The 27,599-nt window shown below is 32.0% G+C and overlaps 2 protein-coding genes across 3 annotated transcripts in view; both read right to left on the reverse strand.

Annotated features, from left to right (window-relative positions):
- The window catches only part of LOC140436823 (kinesin-like protein KIF19), a 234,969-nt gene that overhangs the window by 156,839 nt on the left and 50,531 nt on the right, over positions 1–27,599 (reverse strand). The gene's annotated exons all lie outside the window — the stretch shown is intronic.
- LOC140436822 (uncharacterized) overlaps positions 11,698–27,599 on the reverse strand; it is a 29,811-nt gene continuing 13,909 nt past the window's right edge. For both annotated transcript variants that reach the window (XM_072525949.1, XM_072525948.1), the window contains 2 exons: positions 22,323–22,594; positions 11,698–11,956 (listed from right to left, as the gene is read on the reverse strand). In XM_072525949.1, coding sequence (XP_072382050.1) covers positions 11,735–11,956; positions 22,323–22,594 — 494 coding nt within the window. In that variant the 3' untranslated portion in view covers positions 11,698–11,734. The remainder of the gene's footprint in view (positions 11,957–22,322; positions 22,595–27,599) is intronic.

The following is a 27,599-nucleotide window of genomic DNA, read 5'->3' on the forward strand; positions in this document are numbered from 1 at the left end:
TGTAATGACGTCACAGCACCTGTGATGACGTCACGGATCTCATGTATACATCAATTGATAGTACTGTAGGTCCAATTAAGATTTCCTAATTTTCAAATACATATATTCATTACTTCCTGAATTATAGCCTGTTAAGAGATCTTGGAACGCTCCATATAGTTACTTTTGTTTAAAAAGTTGTTTGTTTTAGAAAGTTTTGGATGTAAGCTAAAGTTGACCTCTGATATTCCAGGAGTATATTTTAACATATTATTTCTCTAAAACATGTATTGAATGCTTGTTGTTTAATTGTAAACAGCTAATGAATTTCGTTCAGGTCAAGGATATTGCAGATGGCAGAACGATATTTTTGAGAGCCAGTTTGTTCCGTTATGCAAATATGTATTTTTCTAAAGCCCACAGTAGCGTAGAGTTTGTTATTTTTTTTAACAGTTTTCCCGTAGCACAGATGTGAGAAATCGGTCTGTATACCAATGTGAGGCTTTTGAAATATGCCTTAAAATGCAGAATTTAAACTTTTACATTACAATCTATCTAAAACGTTTAAATCTTCTTCTTGTCAATTACGCAAATACGTTTTGATTTTTGTCCATAAGGTACTCTTATCAAAAGATTTTTTTTTTCGTTGCATAGTTATAATCTACTCTATATACAGAGCAATCAGTAAATAGTCTGTAAGTAAATTAACGTGAGTTAGGACAGTTCAGTGTCGGTCCTCTAAGTATTATTGCGGTAGCTCTTCTGGCCATACTCTCTTCAATTAGTTGGGTGAATAAATTATTTATCAGTTCGTTGTTGTGATCAGTGGTTGCGATTTTTATATTTTTTTTTGAATGATTTATTATTACGTCCTTAATTGAGCATATTCCATATGCCCAAACTGATATGAGTATAGCTTTGTACAGAAGCAGTTTATTTTCAAGAGATAATTGAGACCTTTTGTTAAATAGCCAGTTCATATTTTCTAGTTTAAGATCTAGTTGTTTCCGTTCAGTTTTAATATGCGTTTTCCATGTAATTTTTTCATCCAGATGCAATCCCAAGTATTTGACAACTGGTTTTATGGGGATGGGAGTATTATTAATAGAAACTTGTGGACATGTAGATTTTCTTATTGTAAAAGTAATTTGTACTTATTTGCTGGCATTAACATTGATTTTTCATCGCTTAAGCCAGTTTTGTAATTGATCTAAATGATTTTGTATTTTTTGTGATGCTACATTAGGGTCGATATCCACTGCCAAGATTCCCGTGTTATCGGCAAAGTACCCAAAAAGGTATCATTTACAGGTCTGCTGTAAATATCAGGTACAGAAATGGGCCCAGAACACTACCCTGAGGTACGCCAGATTGTATGATGTGATAATTTAAGTAACTGTCTTCAATTTTGACTTGGAAGTAACGGTCAGTAAGATATGATTCTAGTATAAAGTATAGTTGGTCTGTTAGGTGTAATTTCAGTTTGTAGAGAAGACCTTTATGCCATACTCTGTTAAATGCCTGTTGTATATCGAGAAACACTCCAGCGCAAAACTTTTTCTCTTCGAGAGTTGTTTAAATTTACTATTCTGTGACATTGTTGGATGGTTGAGTGTTCACATATAAATCCGAATTGGTGTTGTGGTATAATTTCGTTTATGGGAAAAACTTGCTCGATTTTATGTAATAGTAGCCTTTGTAATACTTTCTACATTATTGGGAGAAGGCTTATAGATCGATATAAATTTGCTTGTATTGTGGTCTTACCAGGTTTCGGAATCATAGTAACTTGAGCAAATTTTCATTGTATTGGAAAGTAGCGAAGACGTAGTGTGCTGTTTTACATTATTGTTAATAACCCCACTGCTTTTTTCGGTAGCTTCTGAAGTAATTTTCCTGTTATCAAATCATAACCAGGAGCTTTCTTAGGATTCAGCATTTCAGCTGTTGTTTTTTCTCTGTTTCTGCGAGCCCAGGTCATATCTGTTTTTCTTAAGGGTGAATTTATTATTGTCGGTCGTTTAAATTTTTTTATAGTTTTCCATATAGAGTGGCCTTCATGTGACAGGTTCGAAACATAAAACTGGAAAGAGTCGTTTTTTTCTTCATGTAATGCTATTTAGTATATGACTCTTCCTGTTAATGTACGTTTTATTTAGTGAATTTCTCGTTTGTTACCGCCATATGCGTCGAGCTTTTCTTTTTTCTGCTACAAGTTCTCTTAAATGGAGGGGGATATTATGGTTTTCTTGCACACTTCTTTAACTCTGTGGTGTTGTTCCCACCCTGTTATGTGTGAAACTGTTGCTAAATAGTCTACTGCTTTCTCTACATGTTGGTTTTCTTTGATCCTAATATCTAGTTTAATCTTTGGATTTACAGAATTTTGAAAAACATCCCAGTTTGTTTCTTTATTTGTGAGTTTGGGCGGTGGTGTTCTTCATAATGTGTACTTAAAGTTATTATTATTGCGCAGTGATCTGATGTTAAATCGAAATTTGGCTCTATTGCACTATGGATGTCAGCTGTCACTTTTGTTACAGCAAAATCTACCTAATCTTTGATGGGATCCCTAGGCCAGTACATCGAGGTTTTCCTATTAATAAGTATTTTAGGTTATTTTGTTGAATAATATTCATTAATACTGGACCTTTAGGCGTTCTTAATCTGGAACCCATGTGGTGTGTTTGGCATTCCAGTCTCCTGCTACTATAAATTTGGATCCAAGAGGTAAAAGAAATAATAAGTTAGACTTACTCACAATCAATTTAATTTAACTAATCTGACGACCGGTTTCGCTTTCTATAATATGCAAAGCATCTTCAGGTCACGATACAAAGTTAAATTGCTGAAAATAATAATCCCATATTAGGGTGTTGTCTAATAAAGATAAAAAACATAGGTAGGTGATATAAATTATATAAATTACAGTAATTATGCTAATATTACATGTCTGTGGTTTTATAAATGAATAAAATGTTTAAGCAGACAAGGTAAGACCCACAAATTGGTAACATAGTCTATTAAACTGTAATGAATTAATAAATAAACAAATAAATAAACATTACTTACATGCCGGTACTCTATTAATTGATGGTTGAAAGAACATGGTTTAAACTATCTTGTATTGTTGATTGGAGAATTCAGGTCAACTATTGTAATTGTTTAACAGTAAACGGGGAAGTTCTTGAGGAGACAGATTTTATCCAATGAAGTAGAGATAGGTGAAATGTATTGTTTGTTTGATGAAAGTAATGTTCTATACCATTAAGTTCTTTAAAGTTATTTATATTTATTCTGGAGATATATTTATGAAATGTGTGTTATTTATTGAGATTTTATGTTTTGTTTTGGAAGATGACAGTTGTAAGACAATGAATAAGAATGGATGTACAGATTGTGTGGGTGTGCAATTACATAAGCTTGTAGTTATCAAATTTCTTTGATAAAGTTGATGCAATATCTGGCAAATTTTTGTAAAGTCCAAAAAATTTTTTATTAAAATTAAATTAAGACACTTTTTCACACACAGAAACACACAGAAAACACTTAAAAACGGGGGACGAAACAGACATTTAATTTAAAAGGAGAGGATTTTTAAAAAGAACTACATTTCTTACTAGGAGACAATGAGTTTTTTATGTGCTGTATATCAGATTTTAGAGGTAAACTTGACAAATGTAGGTTAAAGTGTGACAGTTCTTCTTCTATTTTAAATGCTGTAAGTTAAGTTATCTAGTTCATGAAATAAGCTGATATTAATAAATGTCTAAAATTTTTAATTTTAGATATCATAGTTATTTGATGTGTTAATATTGGCATACTTTAACAAACTTTAAATAATTGATTTCAATGTAACAATATAAATAATTGTAATACTTATTCTAAGATAACTAACTCAGCTTAGTCAAAGTTACAGAACAAACTTAAGTGATTATTTGTTAATTAAATTAAATATGTACATTTGTAATCAAAATGTATAACGTATAACAAAATTACAAACTTTCTTTGAAATAATTGTTGGTGTGAGTTATCTGTCATGGTGTGTATAAGTATTTTCAAATATTTATTCCAGTTCTGATATGTTAATATGGAACTTAAATAATAAGCAAATAAACCATTGTTGATAAAATTATTGATAAATTAAAGAAATTGACTGAATCATTAAGTATTCAATAGTTAGTTGGTAATTTTAATATCTGACAGTTGGGACCGGAAATTGGTTATACCAACAGGTAAAAGGTTCTCTATTTAAACCGGTGTAAACTAAAATTTTTCTTATTTCAATTTTTCTATACCATGAGCAGAAGTATCATCACACCGACATGAACAATGGTGAGTTTGTATAATAAATTCTGTGACACTTTAACAATTTCAAATTTAAAACAGTTTATAGTTAAAATATAATATTTCTATTTGAAAATGTAGATTTGCAAATTATTAGGAATAACAAAATTCTATTTAATTAATACTGCCAGTCTGAACGACTTTACCATGTTGTGTTGGGAACAATCAAACCACGTGTTAAATTTGAAATTAAATATTTTGTAAAATGAGTGTATGTCGCAACCAGATGGGGTGTAATAATAATTTTTGGTTAAATAAGTTGAGGTACCATACCAGTTCAATACTGTACATACAGTACATACCAGATATTGCAACAACTTTATCAAAGAAATTTGATAACTACAAGCTTATGTAATTGCACACCCACACAATCTGTACATCCATTCTTATTCATTGTCTTACAACTGTCACCTTCCAAAACAAAACATAAAATCTCAATAAATAACACACATTTCATAAATATATCTCCAGAATAAATATAAATAACTTTAAAGAACTTAATGGTATAGAACATTACTTTCATCAAACAAACAATAGATTTCACCTATCTCTACTTCATTGGATAAAATCTGTCTCCTCAAGAACTTCCCCGTTTACTGTTAAACAATTACAATAGTTGACCTGAATTCTCCAATCAACAATACAAGATAGTTTGAACCATGTTCTTTCAACCATCAATTAATAGAGTACCGGCATGTAAGTAATGTTTATTTATTTGTTTATTTATTAATTCATTACAGTTTAATAGACTATGTTACCAATTTGTGGGTCTTACCTTGTCTGCTTAAACATTTTATTCATTTATAAAACCACAGACATGTAATATTGGCATAATTACTGTAATTTATATAATTTATATCACCTACCTATGTTTTATCTTTATTAGACAACACCCTAATATGGGATTATTATTTTCAGCAATTTAACTTTGTATCGTGACCTGAAGATGCTTTGCATATTATAGAAAGCGAAACCGGTCGTCCGATTAGTTAAATTAAATTGATTGTGAGTAAGTCTAACTTATTATTTCTTTTACCTTTTGAAATGGACTCACACAAGCAACACATTCATGATTTGGATCCAAGAGTTTGTATGAAATCATGATACTCTTCACTTGAAATGGGATATCTATTATAGGTGGGCTCTGATGCTACACTGAGAAAAGTGCTTGTTTTGATTTTAATAATTGCGGCTAAGATTAATTATATATAATATGGTAATATATTGTGTTCGTGTTTTAATGTTTGTGTCATCTAAAAAAAAATTTTTATTTAATTTATTTATACACCCTGACACAACAGCTGGAGACATCAAATAACATATATATATATATATATATATATATATATATATATATATATATATATATATATATATATATATACATCTTGCTAAATATTCACCACAACTTACATATAATAAAGCTTTAAATTCAGAAGTGCGAGTGAATGTATTCCTTAAGGGGGAAGGTGATTCTCAGAAATACCTTAGTTTATAGAACTTTCCTGTATCTCATATCTTGTAGTTTTTAATACAAATAAGAATAACGTACTTTAGCGCACAATGCAACAGGCTCAAACTAAATATTGTCCGACAAGCAAAAAAGATGAAAAACTGAGTCAACCCACGAAAACCCTTATAGAACTAAGGCGACAAATGAAAGGAGATAACACTACAAGCAAAGAAGCGATAAATCAAATAAATAAGACGATTACAAAGGCAATAAGAAAAGACATAAGAAACTCCAATGTGGAAAAAACAAAACAGGCAATAAAGCAAATAAGAACATGAAAGTTTTGAAGAGGAGCGTACAAAAGGGGAAAATAGAAATTAACAAACTGAGAAACATAACTGGAGAAGAAACAACGAACAGAGATGAAATATTAAGAATAGTCGAACAGTTCTACACAGAGTTATATGGATCAAGAAAAAAAGATAACAATACGGAACCTCCAATTACACTAAAAACTGGGGTATTAAACCAAGGATCAGATTTAATGCCCGATATAACAAAATCAGAAATCAAAGAAGCCCTGAAGAAAATGAAAAATAATCGAACCCCGGGTGAAGATGGAATAGTATCAGAAGCACTAAAAATTGGAGGGGATGTATTACTTGAAAAAATTAAACAACTTTTCAATATCTGCCTTCACAGCGCCAATATTCCAACAGACTGGAACAACGCTATTATGATTCTATTACACAAAGCAGGAGACAAGGCAAATTTAAAGAATTACAGACCGATTAGCCTCCTCAGCCATATATATAAGTTGTTTACGCGAATACTAGTTAAGAGAATGGAAATAAAATTAGAGACTTATCAACCAAGGGAACAGGCAAGATTCCAAAAAAGTTACGGAACAAATGAGCATCTACAAAGTATAAAAACCCTAATAGAGAAAGCAGTGGAATACAATAAACCTCTAGTTCTAATATTTATCAATTTTCACAAAGCCTTTGACACAGTTGAGCTAAGCAAAATATTACAGGCGCTTAAAGAATGCAGGCTAGATTATAGATATACTAAATTATTATACAAAATATACCTGCAGGCAACAACCACTGTCAGATTACATACTAACAGTAATCGCATAAAAATAGAACGGGGGATTAGACAAGAAGACCCAATGTCACCTAAACTTTTTAATACAGTACTAGAACATGCTTTTAAGAATTTGGATTGGATGACAAAGGGAATAAAAATAGATGGAGAATATCTAAACAACTTACGTTTCGTCGATGATATACTTATAATAGCTGAAGATCTAGGTATGGCAAGAGAGATGGTACAGGAACTCGTTGTGGCTACAGAAAATGTAGGTTTAAATATAAATATCTCGAAAACAAAAATCATGACCAATTTGGTACCCAACCAGAACATCAGTATTGGTGGGAAAGAAATAGAACTCGTAGATAGATATAAATGATTGGGACATAAAATTATGATTGGCAGAGATAACCAGACTCATGAACTGAAGAGAAGAATCGGCCTTGGGTGGGCAGCATTTGGAAAACTGAGAGAAACTTTTAAAAGTGAGCTGCCCACATGCCTAAAGAGAAAGGTATTTGATCAGTGCGTCCTCCCAGCCTTGACGTACGGAGCAGAAACACTTACCTTAACAAAAGCAGCAGCTACCAAACTGAGAGTCACGCAGAGAAGAATGGAGCGGTCCATGTTAGGAATAACTCTGCGAGACAGAATAACCAACGAAGACATCAGGAGAAGAACCGGAGTGATTGACATCATCGAGAAGATAGCCAGACTAAGATGGAGATGGGCAGGACACATAGCCAGAATGACAGATGGGCGATGGACAAAGAGGTTATTGGAATGGAGGCCAAGGCAAGACAAGAGAAGCGTCGGTCGACCACCTACAAGATGGACTGGCGATTTAAGAAGACTCAATAAAAACTGGATAAGAGCGGCGCAAGATAGACGGGGTTGGAAACATGAAGAGGCCTGTGTTCAGCAGTGGACTCTTGAGGCTGGATGATGATGACTTGAGCGTGATGATGGGGCATATATGGTAAGCCTCGAAACCGGTAGGCCAAAATTTACCAACTTTATTAAATAAAAACTACTTAAGATTGTGAGTATTGACTCATTTCCTATATACTAGTATTATGGACTCACATTGGCAACCTTTTTATCATTTTTCATCATTTCTTAAATTGTTGATTTAGATAGACGGTTTTTGGCAACACCGAACTATTTATGAAGATGTTTTAAAGTGAATATTTTTCCTGTTTATCTTCCTTCAATTATATTTGCTTGCATTATATGTTGAAGTCATAGTTTTCAGCACTCATAAAATTTATTCCAAAGCAATTTTGTCTTAAATATTCCGTAACATTTTCTAAATTGATTTGTTAAGCCTAATAGGGAATATGTTAGAATTTACTACCATCAATTAATTTACTGATAAACCAATCTTACTTTACTGGCTTATGGAAAACCATTCAAGAATATATACAAAAGTTCGATAGAGAAATGTTTTTATTTACAGTAGTTTGTTTGGTAAACGATATTTACATTAAATCGATAATTTCAATTGCAACTTAATCTTATATTTTATTCTCTTTACAACATTGTAAACTGGCTATTAACCCTGTTTTATAATGTGTTGGAAAAATACTCGTAACTATCAAACATACATATTATTATCGTTTTGTAACATAAATCTTTAACGATAAATACCTAATTCATTTTATCGAACGCAAAGCAATAAATAAAACGAAGTTATAAAGAGATATTAGTATCACGCTAAAACTTTGCACTATTTGAACAGGTAACTATTACTACGATATACAGGTTTCTAGCATAGCCAATTGTGTTAATGTGTGGATAAGTTAATTGTGTCAATTTAATAAATTAGAGATGTACCTATTAGAGCACAGTTGCAAATATCAAAGGAAAATGTTACGTAAGACTAGATTTTAAATGAATGAATAACCAAAATAGGATACGTTACAAGGCAAGTTGTAACCATACCATTTAATAAAAATATTACGGTTGGAACAAGCAAATGATTATACAGGCGACCATAGAAAAAAAGAGAGGAAAAATAACTAAAATCACTTAATTTCACATGAGATTAAGAATTAGGAATTCAAGAAGGAATTATGACGGACAGAGGGATAGAGAAAGAGGGAAGATCAGATAAACAAAGAATAAATGTGATTGAGTATCAGATGAAGACTTACAATGTTATACCTAGTTTTTAAACTACGAGTAATTAAAATTTATCGCGTCGTAATGCTTGTCTGTAATTGGTCCAGTCGCAGGCAAGCTTACTCCACTAAATTATGAAATTTTGACACTTCTTCTTCAGGTACCATCTCCGCTACGGAGGTTGGCAATCATCATAGCTATTTTAATTTTTGAGGCAGTAGCTCTAAAAAGTTGTTTTGAGCTGCATCCAAACCATTCTCGCAGGTTCTTGAGCCATGAAATTCGTCTTCTTCCGATGCTTCTTCTGCCATCTATCTTTCCTTGCATTATGAGTCGCAGGATGCCGTACTTCTCGCCCCGGATCACATGTCCGAGATACTGTAGCTTTCTTTCTTTAATTGTTAGTTCAACTTCCTTCTATATATATATATATATATATATATATATATATATATATATATATATATATATATATATATATATATATTTAGGGATTCTACAATATTCACTGCCTTCCCTCGCTCAACCGTTTCCATCTCTCTCTGTTGTTCCATTCTCCATCGTTTAGTCCTCTCTTACTTATGGCGTCGTCTACTTCGTTCCTCCAGGATTTTCGGGGTCGTCCTCTTTTCCTCCTTCCTATGGGGCTCCATTCGGTTATTCTTTTTATCCATCTGCTGTCGTTAGCTCTTCTTACATGTCCATACCACTTTAGTCTTTTTTGTTCTATATATGTTAGTATGTCTGTTTCTATTGATGTTCTTTGCTTTATTTCGTCATTACTTCTCCTATCCATTCTTGTTACTCTGCAGCATCTTCGCAGGCATTCCATCTCTGTTGCTATTATCTTACTGCTGTTTTTCTTGTTTATGATCCAATTTTCGGCCCCATATGTCATAATACTTCGCACTAATGTTTTATAAATCTGCGTTTTTGTCTTCATATTTAGGTGTCTATCCCACCATACTGAGTTAAGTTGTCGGATTGCTGTTCTTGTTTGTCCTAATCTTTGTGTAATTTCTTCCTCTGTTGTTGCCTTTTTCGTGATTATAAGCCCCAGATATTTGAATTTATCCTTTCCTTTGATTGTTACGTTGTCATCAATCTGTAGATCTTCTATGTCTTCTTCACTTGTAGATAGGTACTCTGTTTTCGCGAGGTTAATATCTAGGCCAGCCTTGGTATATTCTTCTTGTAGTTTCTTCATTATGTAGCTGAGGTCGTCTTGGTCTTGTGCAATCACTACTTGATCGTCTGCAAAACTTAACGTATATAGGTATTCGTTCCGTACCGGTACTCCCATGCCTTTGCATTTTCTTTTCCATGTAGTCAAGGCTTTCTCTAAGTATATTTTGAATTCAGAATATACAACTTCCTTCTCTTTACCTATTCTTCTTAGTACTTCATTGTTCGTAACTCTATCTACCCAGGAAACCCCCATAATACTTCTATAGGTCCACATTTCAAAGGCGTTAAGTCGTCTCATTGTGTCTAGATTTAACGTCCATGATTCCACTCCATAGTATAGTACACTGTATACGTAACATTTTGTTAGGCGTACTTTAAGAGCTAATGTTAAATTTTTGCCACATAGGACCTTTTTCATTTTCATAAAATTAGAACGTGCTTTTTCGATTCTGACTTTGATTTCTGCAGTGTAGTCATTATTTTCTGTTATAAATGTTATAATTTTGACACTATTGATATTTAAAATTCATAGGTTAATTGAGTTATATCGATATCGACGATGAAAAATCATTTTATCTATGGGAAGAATCGCGAAATTGACAGTTGGGAATACACTTTTCGAATTTTCAATTAATTTTACGAATTTTCAGAAAGTTAAACTTGATAATTAATTCTGTGATTGGCTTTTGTGGAAAAAGGTTGTATTATAATAGTTCTGTGCAGAAGTGAATTACAATTCAAAACTAAGGTGGGAAAAAAAAACAAAACTAAATAGAGGTAACTAACTTTCTATCCCTATAAACGTTAATTTAACTTTTAGTTGTATATACCTAAGTAATTTGGATTGTATATAATCAATTTAAAAAAAACTAAGTTTAAAGAGGTTTAATAATGGAGGATAGCACAGGGGGGTTGGTAGTGTTGAGATGGCAATAAGTAATATGGCTGATTCAGATTTAAAATGCAATATAAATTTAGGCAAAATATTTGTTGAAAATAATGGTAATTCGTAGACCACTAATCAACATGATAGAAAAAAAGACAAAAAACAATGTTCTTATCAGTATACCGACACTGGCCCATTCGAGGTCTTTATGTAATCAAAAAACAAGTTTACAAGAAGGTTTAGTTTTGAAAAAATCCGAGTTTAAATCCAAGACACGATTTTCAGAATTTCTCAAAAAATACACTTTTTTTTAAATAATTTAACAATTCAAAAAGATACCGAAAAATGCTTGAATATAAAAAACAGCTATTTTTTACTGAAGATTTTAGTTTTTTTTTAATACTATAGACTAAAATTAAACGAGATATGATTGCTTGTAGGTTGTATTCGTATGAGTTTAGCACCGTCTTTGAGCCCTTTAGCGCAACCCTTTTAAAAATGAAGGTCTTGAAAAAAATGTAATATACAATACTTTGTAGTTTATTTTAAAAGCTTCTTATTATTCTTACTATATATTGATAAATTATTCTTTTGTATAAATAAAAAACAAAAGGTTATTTTTATGATATATTTAAATACGTTGCCGATATACATATAATTTATTACATGTACTTAAAATCATTCGAATTGCAATAGAAATCTGCTTCTCGGGTCCCGACTGCCATTAAAGAACCTATATCATGCATTAGATCAACAATGTAGAAAACGATTTTTGAACTATTCATGTCATCATCCTCTTGTTGAAGTAAAGCTACTTCATTCCAATAAACTTGGTTTTTTCCTCTCACAAGCGAACAAGGAATACATGTTCTATCAGCAATGGCCTTAAAACAGATTGCTTTCTTTTCATTCAAATAAAAAAAGTCCAAATACAAATATAACGTAATAATATGAATAGTAGTATGAAAATAAGCACCAAATAAATAAATTATCAGTAAAATAAAATTTAAAAATAAATCTAAAATCATTGTAAATTAGGAGTTCTCATTCTTAAGGTAGAAAGTCTATTCTGATGTACTTGGTTCTTATGTGTTTACAAAAGTGAGAAAATTAATATTTCATAATTATGCTCAAACGAATATCGGGAAAAAATTTGAATTTAAAAATCAACTCACTTAATATTCAAGATAAGGTTATTACCAACGACAACAAAATCGCAGAAGAAATGGCTAACACTTATAAACATAGGTCTAGTAATACCCAGTATAACCAGAGTTTTATCACACTCAAGCAACATGAAGAACATAAACTAATTACTGATTTCGACGAAATAGATAAAAGTCCTATAAACTCACCGTTTTCAATGGAAGAGTACAATGAAGCCCTTACCTCGTTTAAAGATTCGGCAGAGGGACCTGATGATATTCCGGTAAAATTTATAAGAAATTTACCTTCAAAGGCTCATCAGTACTTACTAAAGTTATTTAATTTAATATGGATGCAACATAAATTTCCATCAAAATGGTCAGAATCTATTATTATACCAATTTTTAAAACCAAGCAATCCAAAAAGTAGTCCAAATGCATATAGACCAATATCTTTGACATGTGCTATGGGTAAATTAATGGAAAAAACTGTAAATAAAAGGCTTTTATGGACTCTTGAGAATCGAAACCTAATAATTCCAAATCAAAGTGGTTTTCGTAGAAATCGGTCAACAATGGACAATATTTTAGCATTAGAAAATGACGTACTTGAAGCTTTTGCTGCCAATCAAAAATGATTTGCAATATTTTTTGACATCAAGGGAGCATATGATACCACTTGGAAACACCTAATAGTTAAAAAACTACATAATTTATATATATATATATATATATATATATATATATATATATATATATATATATATATATATATATATAAATATCAAAGGACACTGCCTAGCTTTCATTAATAATTTCTTAACCAATCGATCATTTCACCTTAAAACTAATGGTATGCTATCACCAAAAACAAAACTAGAGAATGGTATTCCTCAAGGATAAGTTTTAAGCCCTACACTTTTTTTAGTAGCAATAAATGATGTCCTAGCCAATATAAACTCACCACTGAAAGGTCTCTTATACGCAGACGACCTTGTTATCTATGCGAGAAGCCAAAATATGGAAAACATCACGAGTATGCTACAAACGTTTTTACATCAACTAGAGGAATGGTCGCAAAATTGTGGATTTCAATTTTGTACAGAAAAAACACAATTTATATTATTCACAAAGAAAAGCTACCCTAATCACTCTCCACTCTCACTATTTAACAAGCCTCTAGTTCGAAAAATAATGTAAAATTTCTAGGAATGACATTCGACCAACATCTAAATTGGAAAGAACATATTAAAAAATTGGCAATGGAATGCCAAGCAAGACTTAATATCCTTAAATCACTATCTAAAAAAGACTGGGGGGCAGATAAACAAACTATGCTCTCTCTCTACAGAACTCTAATCAGATCTAAATTAGACTATGGCGCGATAGCATATTCATCGGCTACTGAGTCTTCCCTTAAAATTTTAAATTCAATACACAATAATGCACTCCGCATTGTCTTGGGAGCTTACAGAACCACACCAATAGAAAGCCTGTAGCAGCTGAACTATCACTATATCACAGAAGAATGTACTTAAAGTTAACCTATGCAATTAAATCAAATGCAAATCCTAACAACCACACCTTCAAATATGATCACCTTAACCGATCATCAACATGTTTCTCCAATAAACCACGTCTACATAAACCTTTCTACCACCGAATCAAAATGGATCTCTCATCTCCGAACACCACCTTACCTCCTTGCTTTCCCGTTAGTTTTGAACCTGCTGCACCATGGACTTTGGGAGTACCTAAAATAATAACTACCCTAACATCATTGGACAAACACACTACTAACCATAGTATAATACATCAAAATCTGCAAAACTTATTATCAAAATATACAAATTTCTCTCAAATTTATACAGATGCTTTAAAATCAACAGATGGCGTGAGAGCAGCAGTTATATCCTCTAATATGTGTCAAAAATATAAGTTGCCAATACACTATAGTACTCTTAATGCAGAATTATATGCCATATACGAGGCACTCACATATATTATATCCTCACCAAATCAGAAATATATAATTTTGACTGATTCACTAAACTCACTACAATCTATAGGAAGAATATACCCAGAGAATCATATTCTTGAAAAAATAAAACAAAATCTGATAGAGATAGAAAATTGTAATAAGGAGGTAATCTTTATTTGGATCACATCACCATCACATAATGGTATTAGAGGTAATGAAGAAGCAGATAAGTGTGCGCGTGAAGCCGTCAATTCAGCTGACTCTCATTATTGTGAAATAAGTGATAGCTAGTGATGTTTCAAGTGTTACCAAATCGCGGATCCTAAGTGAGTGGCAAAACCGGTGGGAATTTTCAGTGTCCAATCTTCGGAATATTAAACCGGACATTAAACCATGGAGATATTTCCCCACTAAAAGAAGGGATCAAGTGACAATAACTCGTCTTAGATTAGGTCATACCAGTGCTACGCACAAGTTCTTAATTACTAAAGAATCCGAACCAAAATGTGAGCAGTGTAACGTTAAACTCTAGGTGAAACATGTTGTTGTAGACTGTCCAGTTTTCTGCACAGCAAGAATTTTGTTAATATATAATATATTTAATATTGTAAATCTGATTCTCGCTAATAACCTTCGGGTTGATGCGAATTTGTAAATAAAAAAAAATTATGCTCAATGAAATACATACGAATTTATTGTAATGGATTTCAAAACTGTCAGCTATCATTTAAATATGGCATCATTATTGTTTTAAATATGAGTTTCTTTACAGCTTTGGACATAGTTTGTAGCAGACTAATTGACCGATAAAAGTTAACTTCTTTAATTGTTTTGCCTGGTTTGGTGATTATTATCATTTGTACGACATTCCAAATATTTGGGAATTATCCTAAGTTGAGAACAACATGGAAGATGTACCTACGCGTATCTTATTATTTTAAATTATTTGCGTCCTGCGGCTTTCTTAATGTTAAGATTATTCATAATTATATTTTTGTTCTCACGTATAAGAAATTTCCTTATTGGTTAGTCCATCTGGTAAGGTGCAACTAGTGTTTCGTCCATTTCTTTATTAATTATGTGAATGCTGCTCTGGGACGTGGGAAAGGAAATTTTATGTAGATCTTCAGTAAAAGTTCATATTTTTTGTTTGTCTTATTTTCCCACTTAATTCCGTTTCTTATGAAAGGGTTGCATTATTTTAGATGTTACAGAAACATGTGAAGAAATAGATTTACAGAAAAACACGATGGTAAACTTATTTACAAAAAAAATAGAGGAAATAACTGGAAGTAGAAATAATAGGCAATGTGTTACACTAACAAGCATAGATAATCTGGTCCTGACAACATTGGAAGAAATAATCAACGAAAATTAAATTATCTCACATCCTAAATTAAAACTATTGGTAGCTAATCCGGTCTTCGTTTAATATTTATAAATATGAATGCGTTGTCATTTAAAACAAAATTGCATATAAGCCATAATGTCTGTGTTCGGTAAAATTGACTCACAGAAAATAATGTTAATATTAACTATTATAATTAGGTGTCCATAATTCATTTTGAATGAATTTAGAAGATATGCTGCCGGTTTATTATACACTAATGTAGTAGCATAGACGTCGTTACGCCATCGGAGATATCCCGATTAATTTTATTGTTATTCTAATATAACCTGATATTTTAAGTTTAGATATACACAAATAACAGGTTTGTATCAATAAATTGTTTATTTCCCATAGGGTAAAGTTTTGAAACCGATTTTATTACTGAAACAAAGCTTTTGTTCATAAATAGTAGAAAACAAAATTTCGACAAAAGGAGAAAAAATCCGTGCCTACAAAAAATGTCTTTAAAACACCTTTGACTTCTCCGACAGAGCAGTTGAGTGAACCGCATTTTTTGGATCAGCATATTCATTATCATTAGATAAATTCAAGACCTCAAAGATTTGTGAAGTAACAATTTCAAACTCGTAGACATCGTTTTCATATACATCAAGGTTTGACATATCTCGTTTGACAGATACACTCGCAATAGCAATATTTGGAATGTGGCCCATTCTAGCAGTTTTGGTCGAACTGGAAATAATCTCATCATTTCGCCCCATAAGATAATTTCTTAATCTATATTTGAACTGTAGAGCAGTAGGATGATCATTTAACCCTTCAATGGCTCGTATGATGGAGAAAAGACCTTCTAAAGGATCCTGATTTAAATGATATGTTAATAAATATTTTATATTGTTCTGAAGCTATTTTCTTGTGGCATTTTAAATTAATTTATATTTAAATGGGAATAAGCCACAATTAAAGGTTAAAATACGTTTATTGACGTTTCAATTTCCACTTCGGAAATCGTTCTCAAAATACAAACATTAGTAAATTAAACAAATTTTGTTTTTTGTTACTTAGTGAAAAAATTCTTCTAATAATTTAATTTTATCTGACTCATCTATATTGACAATTCAGACATACCTTATACATTTTAAAGTAGAAGACTTTAAAATGATATTGCCAGTATTGTTGAGTTGCGTTCCTGGGACGACTTTACTTATAAGATAGTTCATTCGATTACATGAAATCAACTTTAACTTGAGAATATCCGTCAGAAAAGATCATAACATGTAATTCGTCTTTAAAAAGACAAATACATGCCATGATGACAGTAAAATTCTCCTGTTAGTGATTCCATAGTAAATTATGAGGGAAAAACCAGGAAAAAAACCTCATAATACTATCCCGACATGGTAAGTATTTGATCGTGCATTTAGTTTACCTTCAATAAACACCAAATTCCGATTTTATATGTTTGTTATTTAAAAAACATAAATGATGTATTCTCTATATGTTACTGACTTACCAATACTGGTATTTTCCTTTTAATAACTTCCTCTTTCAATATGGGTAACCAGATCCTACTACATTCTGCCGAGGAATTCGCGACACAATTGGTCTCATTTAGCATAATTAGAGCCGCTTCTTTGATTTTTCTCTTTTTACCATCCGTTTCTTTTAGGACTATATTTGAATCATTCCATTGAACCCTATGTTCATTATCCCATGCGTGTTTACAGATTTGAGATCTATCAAATTCTCTATTTTTAATATAGGATTGATGTTCACTTATTCTAACATTTAATGGTCTTGATGTTTCACCTAAATAAAACTGATCACATTCACAAGGTATTTTATAAATGCAATAAATAAAAAATTTTTGACATAAATAGTTTATTTACGAATGTGCCATTAGATAAGACTTTAAATATAGTCAAGACAAAATTAGAAAGTGATGATACATTGGCAACTAGAACAAGACTAAATATATCAGCTATAATGGAGTTAATAACATTATGTACTGATAATACATACTTTCAACTAAATAATGAATTCTATAAACAAAGTTTTGGACTAGCAATGGGCTCTAGTTTATCTCCATTATTAGCCGATATATTTATGGAAGATTTTGAAACAAATATTGTTTCTAAACAAAATTTAAAACCCTCAGTATGGTGGAGGTATGTAGATGATGTATTCTCAATATGGCCTCATGGATCAGAGTTGTTGGACACATTCCTAAATGATATAAACGATAAAGAAGAGACAATAACATTTACCATGGAAAAGGAATATAATAACACATTACCTTTTCTGGATGTTTTAATCTCTAAGAACGATACTGGATACGAAACTCAGGTGTATAGAAAACCAACACACACCAACAGATACTTAAATTTCAAATCAAATCCCAATATTAATATTAAAAAGGGAATTATTAAATCCTTATACGATAGAGCCAAAATTACTTGTTCTAACGAAAATTCGTTCTTGGAGGAAAAACATTTGTTAACATCTGTTTTATTAAAAAATGATTATCCTTTATCGTTTATAAATAAGGAATTTTCAACAATCGATCGAATAGAACAAAACAACTTAGAACGAGATCCTACAGCATATGCAAGGAATAATACGAGAACAATAACAATACCATACGTAAAAGGATTATCGGAAAAGCTTAAAAGGATAGGAAATAAATTCAACATTTCAACAACATTCAAAACAACAAACACGTTGAGATCTATCTTGTCCAAAACCAAACCTAACAATGAACAAGAAAGGACAAAGAATTGCATTTATAAAATACCTTGTGAATGTGATCAGTTTTATTTAGGTGAAACATCAAGACCATTAAATGTTAGAATAAGTGAACATCAATCCTATATTAAAAATAGAGAATTTGATAGATCTCAAATCTGTAAACACGCATGGGATAATGAACATAGGGTTCAATGGAATGATTCAAATATAGTCCTAAAAGAAACGGATGGTAAAAAGAAAAAAATCAAAGAAGCGGCTCTAATTATGCTAAATGAGACCAATTGTGTCGCGAATTCCTCGGCAGAATGTAGTAGGATCTGGTTACCCATATTGAAAGAGGAAGTTATTAAAAGGAAAATACCAGTATTGGTAAGTCAGTAACATATAGAGAATACATCATTTATGTTTTTTAAATAACAAACATATAAAATCGGAATTTGGTGTTTATTGAAGGTAAACTAAATGCACGATCAAATACTTACCATGTCGGGATAGCATTATGAGGTTTTTTTCCTGGTTTTTCCCTCATAATTTACTATGGAATCACTAACAGGAGAATTTTACTGTCATCATGGCATGTATTTGTCTTTTTAAAGACGAATTACATGTTATGATCTTTTCTGACGGATATTCTCAAGTTAAAGTTGATTTCATGTAATCGAATGAACTATCTTATAAGTAAAGTCGTCCCAGGAACGCAACTCAACAATATTGGCAATATCATTTTAAAGTCTTCTACTTTAAAATGTATAAGGTATGTCTGAATTGTCAATATAGATGAGTCAGATAAAATTAAATTATTAGAAGAATTTTTTCACTAAGTAACAAAAAACAAAATTTGTTTAATTTACTAATGTTTGTATTTTGAGAACGATTTCCGAAGTGGAAATTGAAACGTCAATAAACGTATTTTAACCTTTAATTGTGGCTTATTCCCAATTAAATATAAATTAAATATTTTATGTCAAAATCGTCTTTCATATCGATGAATAGTTCCTTCAAAGACTTTATACTAATTATTATACCTCGTTGAAAAGGTAACAAGGTATTAGTACCAACTTTTATAAGATTTCGCATGGTTTTCCCCATTTCGTTAAAAATTTCATTTTCTTAAATTAAAGATAAACCATACGCTTTGCAACAATCTCGTGAATCACTTTGAGGTACTTTTGAATTAAATACATCAAACCAGTCATTGGTGAATTTAAATAACTCCGAACATTCAAGCCAGTTGTTTTCACTCTTAAAAATTCCCAATAACCCTAGCCTAGAAATTGCTTTCGATACTGTGTGCGAAAACAATTTGGTAGCTAATTTAACTTTTTGTCGTTGAGCGCCCTTAACTGTTAAGAAATCAGCATTAATTTTATGTGCAATATTCAAATATAAATTTTGTGTATTGTGGAGTAAATCTACAACTGGCTTGGATGTTATAAACTTTTCATTTAAGATAAATTCATGGTCAAGAAAATGGTTCCTCAAAAGTTTAAGCATATGTGGAGCATCTGCAAACACATGCACTCTCATTTTACTTATTGGATTTGTAAACCATGTTGTTTTTTCCGTTATATTTAAAAACTTTCACAGTCCCCTATTGCTGATTCCTAAATCAGAGTTAATAGCATAAACAGGAATACCTATATTTCTAATTCTGAAATAATTTCAAATAAAAGATTGTGTGTAATTTTTTTATCATAATCGTAGAATATTGGCTGTTTCCAGTTTCCGCATATTCCACGAGCCATGATCACTTGCACATATTGGCTAGGTCCTAAGGTTGTGTCATTCTTTTTATCATAGTCATAAGAACTTTGAATTTTCATGTCATCAAAAAGTAATACACATACTCTTTTCACCGCTAAGAGAGAGTTGTTTTTTATTAGTGTCAGCACTGTGTTAAATATTCCTGAAAATTAAAATAATACTTATTACAAATATAAAATTAACTACTTGATAATTATTTATGAAGAATCATAGAATTATAAATACCTGGTTGAATGTGTATTGTGCTCGCCCATCTTCTTAAAGTTGAAACTGCAGGAAGGTCCTCTTTTTCTCAATAAACGATAGGACCTTGGACCTCCTGCATACAGTGAAATAGTCGAAGCAATATCTTCAACTTTCCACTTTACTTGCTTGGCCAACTTTAATTTACGAAGTTGCCCTTCTGTAAATATTTTTTCAATTTTATTCTTTTCTTCCCTTTCTTTGTGGAGTAATGGTTTTCAAAGTTTGTTTTAAGTTTCGAGAATTCCAATGTATTCAGCTGGATCATTTTAACTAAAATGAAAGATTGTTTAAATACATTTAATATTTTATTATTCCATTTACTACCTTAACGTTTGAGTGGAAACAGTTCTGTTTATTTTATTTTTTCTCTTTGTCTCCTTCATTGCCATTGTCGCATTGTATATGTACTTCCAATTGTGTTTCTACATCGAGTGATGGACACATCAACTTCAGGAATTCCCTATTCTGCCTTTTTTCTACTCGTAAATATCGTTTTTGTTCAGGAGAAGTCTGCGCTCTTGGTTATTTCATTAAATAACGGGAAGGTATTGCATCACGTTTTAATTTCCACTTATTCTGAGGCAAACGCAACATTTTTTCTTTCATACAGAAATCGCTTTCCACAAAATGGTTCGAACATATTCGTGCAGTGTTAACATTAAACTTATGTTGCTGATAGCACTTCACAACCCAGTGTTAGCGAACTTGTTTCTCTTTTGGAAATCTAAAGAAACGACAATCCGAAATAACTTTGCTTTTTTTATTGTTGTTGCTAGAACAACCCAATACTGCACAGAATACCATAATTAAAAGTTTAATTTAATATTCTTAAGTATATTTTATCTAAAAGTGCACACATTTATTTGTCAATGTATTAGATAAACGATAAAACAATACTAAATCTGAAAAAACTTCATACAAAACAGAACATTTCTGGTGCTATTTGTCGCCAAGTGACGTCACACGTGCAAAAGAGATAGACTGATCTCGTGCGCGTGGGTTTATCTTTAGTTAGTTCATAGTATCATATACAAAACTATGAAATCAGACATTGCTGAAACCTTTTGTTCGTCTATCAGTCATTTTTTCATACTTTATGTTGAATATATTGAATTGTATGAAATTAAAATAGGTTATGTTTTTAGGATTAATTTTTTTTTCAAGTATGCGTAGTTCCAAGGTACTTGAGGATTTGAATTATGTTTAAAAATATCCGGTTATAAGTTTGGCCAACATAAAACCAATTATGTAAAAATTTATGATTAAAGCTCATACTTAAAACGAGGAAGATGATTAAAGTAATTAAAGACACCTTTTACATCAAAATATCGTACGGACCATAGGTACGTTTGGGAGGAGGTAACGAAAAGAAACAAAATGCGAGCAAAAATAGTGTGATAACTAATAAAAACAGAAAAATGATATCTGGTTATTATTGGGATAATATCAGCAATTTATTTCCTATTATATAGTAATTTGTAAAAATATGAAAAATATACACTGATCGAATGTTTGTTTCTTCAGGTGGATTTTCATCTTCGATTTAAATATAACTGCATTTCTACCAAAAGATGCCCAAGCCAGTTTCGTTTCGTTATGTATTAATTGTCCCAGGTATACATACTCGTCTACTGTCTCAAGTTCAGTGTTGTTTATTATTACATCTCGGGCGTCTACTAGCTCGTTGTACATGGTTCTTGTTTTTGTCAAGTTCAGTTTTAGGCAGCCCACTTTATTGGTAGCTACATTTAGGTCGCTTATAAGTTCTTGTAGTTCTGCAGGATTATTAGCAATGAGAACGATGTTACCTGCAAATATTATATGACTGAGGTATTCTTCATCAATGGATATTTCTTTTACGGTTTGTCAATGACTTGGTTGGTCAAAGCTTCTATTACTGCCGTGGGATATACAGAATTGAAAGCCTTGTTGATCGAAATATGTTTTAGCAAATATAAAACATAAAAAATTACCGGTTTTAGGTTAAAATTAAAGATTTACATTTTTCTATTACCTTAAATAGGAGTGCCCTTTCGCAATAAAAACCAATTCGAAGATATCCAATCGGTATCATATTTGTTCCAAATTTGAATTTTAAACTTTGTATATGTAATTTAAAAGTGTGAAACTTCTGGGGTATCTTAAGACTTTCATTGGGTCCGCAAAGAATGGTGTCGACGAACTTGGACAAGATCCTTATTTTGTTAATTATGGATGTTTCGTCTTCGAATAGCTTGTTGATATTATTAATATACTTTGGGAGAAAGGGATCGGGAGATAAGTCACCTAGTTCAAAAATAGAATATTATAATTATTGATATTTTAGAAACCAGGAAATTTTAAAATTTTACGAGTAATCACACGACCGTTTTATTTCTTTTTAAATAGACAAGGCAAAACCTCACCTTCGTTGAAATAAATATTTCCATTTTTAAGAGATTTTAAGCACAGTTTTACACATTTTTAGGCCCTCTAGTTTTTGATGTACGTTAAACGTAACACGTTATACTTGTCATGCGCATTGACTAGGAAATAAGGAATATCGTTTTTACTTAAAATCGTTTTTGAATCCTTTCAGAAATTACGCTAACACAAATTAACGTTAATTGACATTTGACAAACGTAACATATAAAACGGCAATTCGATAACCTACTTATTTTATTTGAAGTATTTGTTATAATAAAAGAATATATTGAAAACGAAAACACGGAGAACGAATAGATCACAACTTGATAAGAGGTTTAATTCTTCACAATATTTTAGATCCTGTAATACCTGTTGCAGCAAGACCACATTTTGTGTTGGAAACATTTAAAGACAAATATGGTGAATTAAATTTTCGATTTAAGAAAAGGGATATTCCTCGACTAAGTCGGTCCTTACATATTCCAAATCATATGACATTTAGCTCATATGACTTTTATTCGTCGAGAAAAAGGACGACGAATTAGAAAACGAAAAATATAATAAGAGTGGCGACGTGGAACATAAAAAGCCTAAATAACCGAGTTCAGAAAATAGAAAAAGAGTTGAGAGAATATCAAATAGATATCTGCGCCCTATAGGAAACATAGAGGAAAGGCAAAGGACAGACGCGGCTTGGAGAATATTTACTAATATATATAGTGGAGTTCCGAAACAAGAAAGAGCAAAGGAAGGTGTAGCAATAATGATAAAAACAAAATATAAAGATCAAATTAAAGAGTGCCAGTACATATCTCAGAGAATACTTTTAGTAAAAATTAGGGCGAACAGCAAAATTATTAACATAATAGAAGCATTTGCACCAGAAGGCTGCAAACCCTAAAACAAAGGTTTAATGAAAGAGTTATCAATGAAAACGAAAAAAGAATGGTGGAATTCTGCACATCAAACGAACTAAGGATAACCAACACATTTTTTGATCATAAAATTCAACACAAATACACGTTTGAAAATACAAGAGGACATAGATCAATGATAGACTATGTGGTCACAAACAGAAATATTCACCATAAACAGATAGTGGATGTGAGAAGTTTGACGTCACTCAATGTGGGAAGCGATCACTATTTGGTACTTGATAAAGTTAGATTTAATGAAAGATGGAAAGAAAAGCTTAAACAAACCAATTCAGAGGAAATAATAAAAATAGAAAATTTAAGAGATGACTCTATAAAATCATTATATCAAAAAAGGCTATAACAGAAAACACAAATGGAGAATATCGAAAATAAAAGCAATGTAGAGACTAGCTGGAGAAAACTTAAGAAAAATATTCTGGATGCTGCCCGAGAAGCACTTGGAACGAAAATAATAAACAAAAAGTGGTCAACGAAAACACCATGATTTACACTAGAGGTTAAACAAAAATGTCGAATGACATTGAATGTCCGAAAAAACGAATGAATCATATGAAGAATATACAAAAATAAGAACTGAAACTCATCAAATGGTAAGAAAAACAAAAACACACTACTGGAAAAAATTCACAAAAGGACTAGAGATGGATTTCTATGGACAACAGAAACAAGTATGGCGCTTCATAAGACAACAAAGAAGCGAAATGAAAGAACTAGTTGAAATAGAACACATACAAGAGGATACATGGGTGGCTTATCTGACAGAAATGTTTAGAAAACAAAGCGAAGAACCTTTACCAGAAACGCCAAATATAATAACTGAGGAAAAGACCGAAATCTCCCAAAACGATGTGAAAGAACGAATAAACAAATTAAAAAACAGAAAGTCACCAGGAGAAGATCAAATACCAAATGAACTCTTAAAATATGGAGATGATATTCTTATACAATAACTGCAACTTCTTATTAATAAAATAATCATCACGAACAGAATACCAGATGAATGGAGGAGAGCGATCATGGTGATGTTCTTCAATAAAGGAGATAAGAAAGACCCCAATAATTATCGTGTAATAAATCTATTAAATACAACACTCAAATTGACAACAAGAATAATAGCGACAAAAATAAACGAACGAATATCTCTGCAAGAGAAACAGCAAAGATTTCGGACATGAAGATCATGCACGGATGCAGTTTTTGTAATAAGACAAATAAAAGAAAAGTCGCTGGAATACAACAAACCAGCATATATGTGTCTGATAGATTTGAAGAAAGCGTTTGATAGAGTAAGAATTTGGGACGCGATACATTTATTATATGAAATAACATCATCATCATCAATCAGCCAATCCCGTCCACTGCTGGACATAGGCCTCCCTCAGTTCTTTCCAGTGTTCTCTACACTGGGCCGCTTGTAGCCAGTTTCCCGCTACTCTTTTTATGTCGTCGGTCCATCTAGTCGGTGGTCGTCCTCGGCTTCTTTTATAATTTCTGGGCCTCCATTCCATAATTCGTCTTGTCCATCGTCCATCTTGTGTTCTGGCTAAGTGTCCTGCCCAGTTCCACTTAAGTCTCGTGGTTCTTTCGATGACGTCTTGAACTCCTGATCTTTGCCTGATTTGTCGGTTTGTTATGTGGTCTCGGAGGCTCACATTCAGCATTGCACGTTCCATGGCTCGTTGTGTAACTCTTAGTTTATTCGCAGATTTCTGCGTGAGTGTTAAAGTCTCTGCTCCATAAGTTTTTACAGGCAAAACACATTGGTTATAAACTTTTCGCTTGAGACACATGGGAATTGAACTTTTTAGAATATGGCTTAGTTTGCCAAATGCTGCCCATGTCAGGCCTATTCGCCTCTGTATTTCATTTGTTTGATTGTCTCTGTTTATTTTGATCTCGTGTCCCAGATATTTGTAAGTGTCTGTTTGTTGTATGGTATTATTGTCGATAGTTATATTTCCACTCATTACGAGATTTGTCATAAGTTTAGTTTTCTCAAAGTTTATCTTTAATCCTGCTCTTTCAGACAGACTTTTAAGCGAATGTAGCATAGAAACCGTATCCTGTAAGTTATCTGCGATTAATACGACATCATCTGCAAACCTCAGATGATTTAATCTTTCTCCATCTATATTGATGCCCATATCTTGCCATTGGGTGTTCTTAAATATTGACTCTAGAGCTGCCGTGAACAATTTTGGTGAAATATTGTCTCCTTGTCTTACTCCTCGACCTAAGCTGAATTTTTCTGTGTCTTCGTGTAGTCGTATACTTGATGTAGCGTTTTCGTAGATGTTTTTGATTAGTGACGTGTACCTGTAATCTATTCGGCTTTGATTTAGGGCTTCCAGTACGGTTTCAAACTCTACAGTATCAAAAGCCTTCTCGTAATCGACAAATACAAGAACCAGTGGTATGTTGTACTCGATGCATTTTTCAATTAAGATCTTTATGGTGTGCAAATGGTCATTTGTGCCATATCCTCTCCTAAAGCCTGCCTGTTCTTTGGGCTGATAGAAATCAAGTTTAGGTGTTAGTCTCTTTGTTAAGATTTTCATAAAGAGTTTATACATATGTGTCAAGAGGCTGATGGGTCTATAATTTTCTAATTTAGTAATATCACCTTTTTTGTGTAATAAGACTATCACTGCATTGTTCCAGTCTTTAGGCGTACCCGCATGTAAGCATTTATTAAACAGTTCGCTTACTGATTTTAATAGAATTTCTCCTCCTGCTTTTATTGCCTCAATAACGAGTCCATCGTCACCAGGCGATCGATGGTTCTTCATTTCCTTTAAAGCTGATCTTACTTCTGACACAGTAATGGGTAAAAGTATTTCCGATCCCTGATTTATAAGAGTCTTTACTCGTGTCGGTAAATTTTCTTGTGATCTTTGGCTGGTATAGAGGTCTTTATAAAACTCTCTAGTTATTTTCAGAATGTTTTGTTTATCTGTTGTTGCCTTTCCGTCTTTATCTTCTAGCTTGTATATTTCTTTTTTACTTTGTGTGAGTTCTCTTTTCATTATCTTTAAACCTTTGTTCTTTTCTACTGTTTGAGTAATTACATTAGTATTATATCTTCTTATATCTCTTCTAATATCCGCTGAAATTCTTTTATTTAGTTTTCTATATTCTTCTTTGTTTCCCTTTTCTTTCTCGCTTAGGTTTCGTCGTATTTCCATGAGAGCTTTTGTGTTTTTGCTAATCTTTTCACTTTTGGTGTAATTTTTCTTGCAAAATTTGAGTTGTGCGTTTCTAACCGAGTCTGTAATTAATTTATTATGATCGTCGATACTTAGAGGTTTGGGATTATTACTCTGTAAAGTTTCTGCTATATTTTTTATGTACGCTTCTGGCTGATTTGGTGAATTCCAAACTATGCGTTTGCCACTGTTTATCATCTTTGCTCTTTCTTTTTGTAGGTTTATCGTTATTCTAGCTCTTACTGGTCTGTGGTCGCTTCCTACTGATAGTTTATTAAGTACAGTGACATCTTGAATAACATGAATAACAATGAAGTAACATAGTTATGGTAAGATGTAAAGGAAAACTATCGCAACCTATCAAATATGAAACAGGCATTAGACAAGGAGATTTACTGAGCCCGTTAATATTTAATTTGATAATGCATGAAATCATAAAGAAAGTTAAAAAAGAAGAGGATATAGAATGAAAGAAAAGGAAATAAGGATAATATGCTACGCCGACGATGCCATAATAACAGCCGAAAATGAAGATGACCTACAAAGATTAATTAAAGAATTCCAAGACACGGCGCTCATATACAACATGGAGATCTCAACAGAGAAAACTAAAACGATAGTGATATCAGCGGAACCGAGAAGATGTAAACTAGTCGTAAATAACAAAATAATAGAACAAGTGATGGAAACTGAATACTTGGGAATAAAACTGTCAAGCTACGAAAAAGTGGAAGAAGAAG

Source organism: Diabrotica undecimpunctata, chromosome 3 (genome assembly GCF_040954645.1).
Source record: "Diabrotica undecimpunctata isolate CICGRU chromosome 3, icDiaUnde3, whole genome shotgun sequence".
Taxonomy (NCBI): Eukaryota; Metazoa; Arthropoda; class Insecta; order Coleoptera; family Chrysomelidae; genus Diabrotica; species Diabrotica undecimpunctata.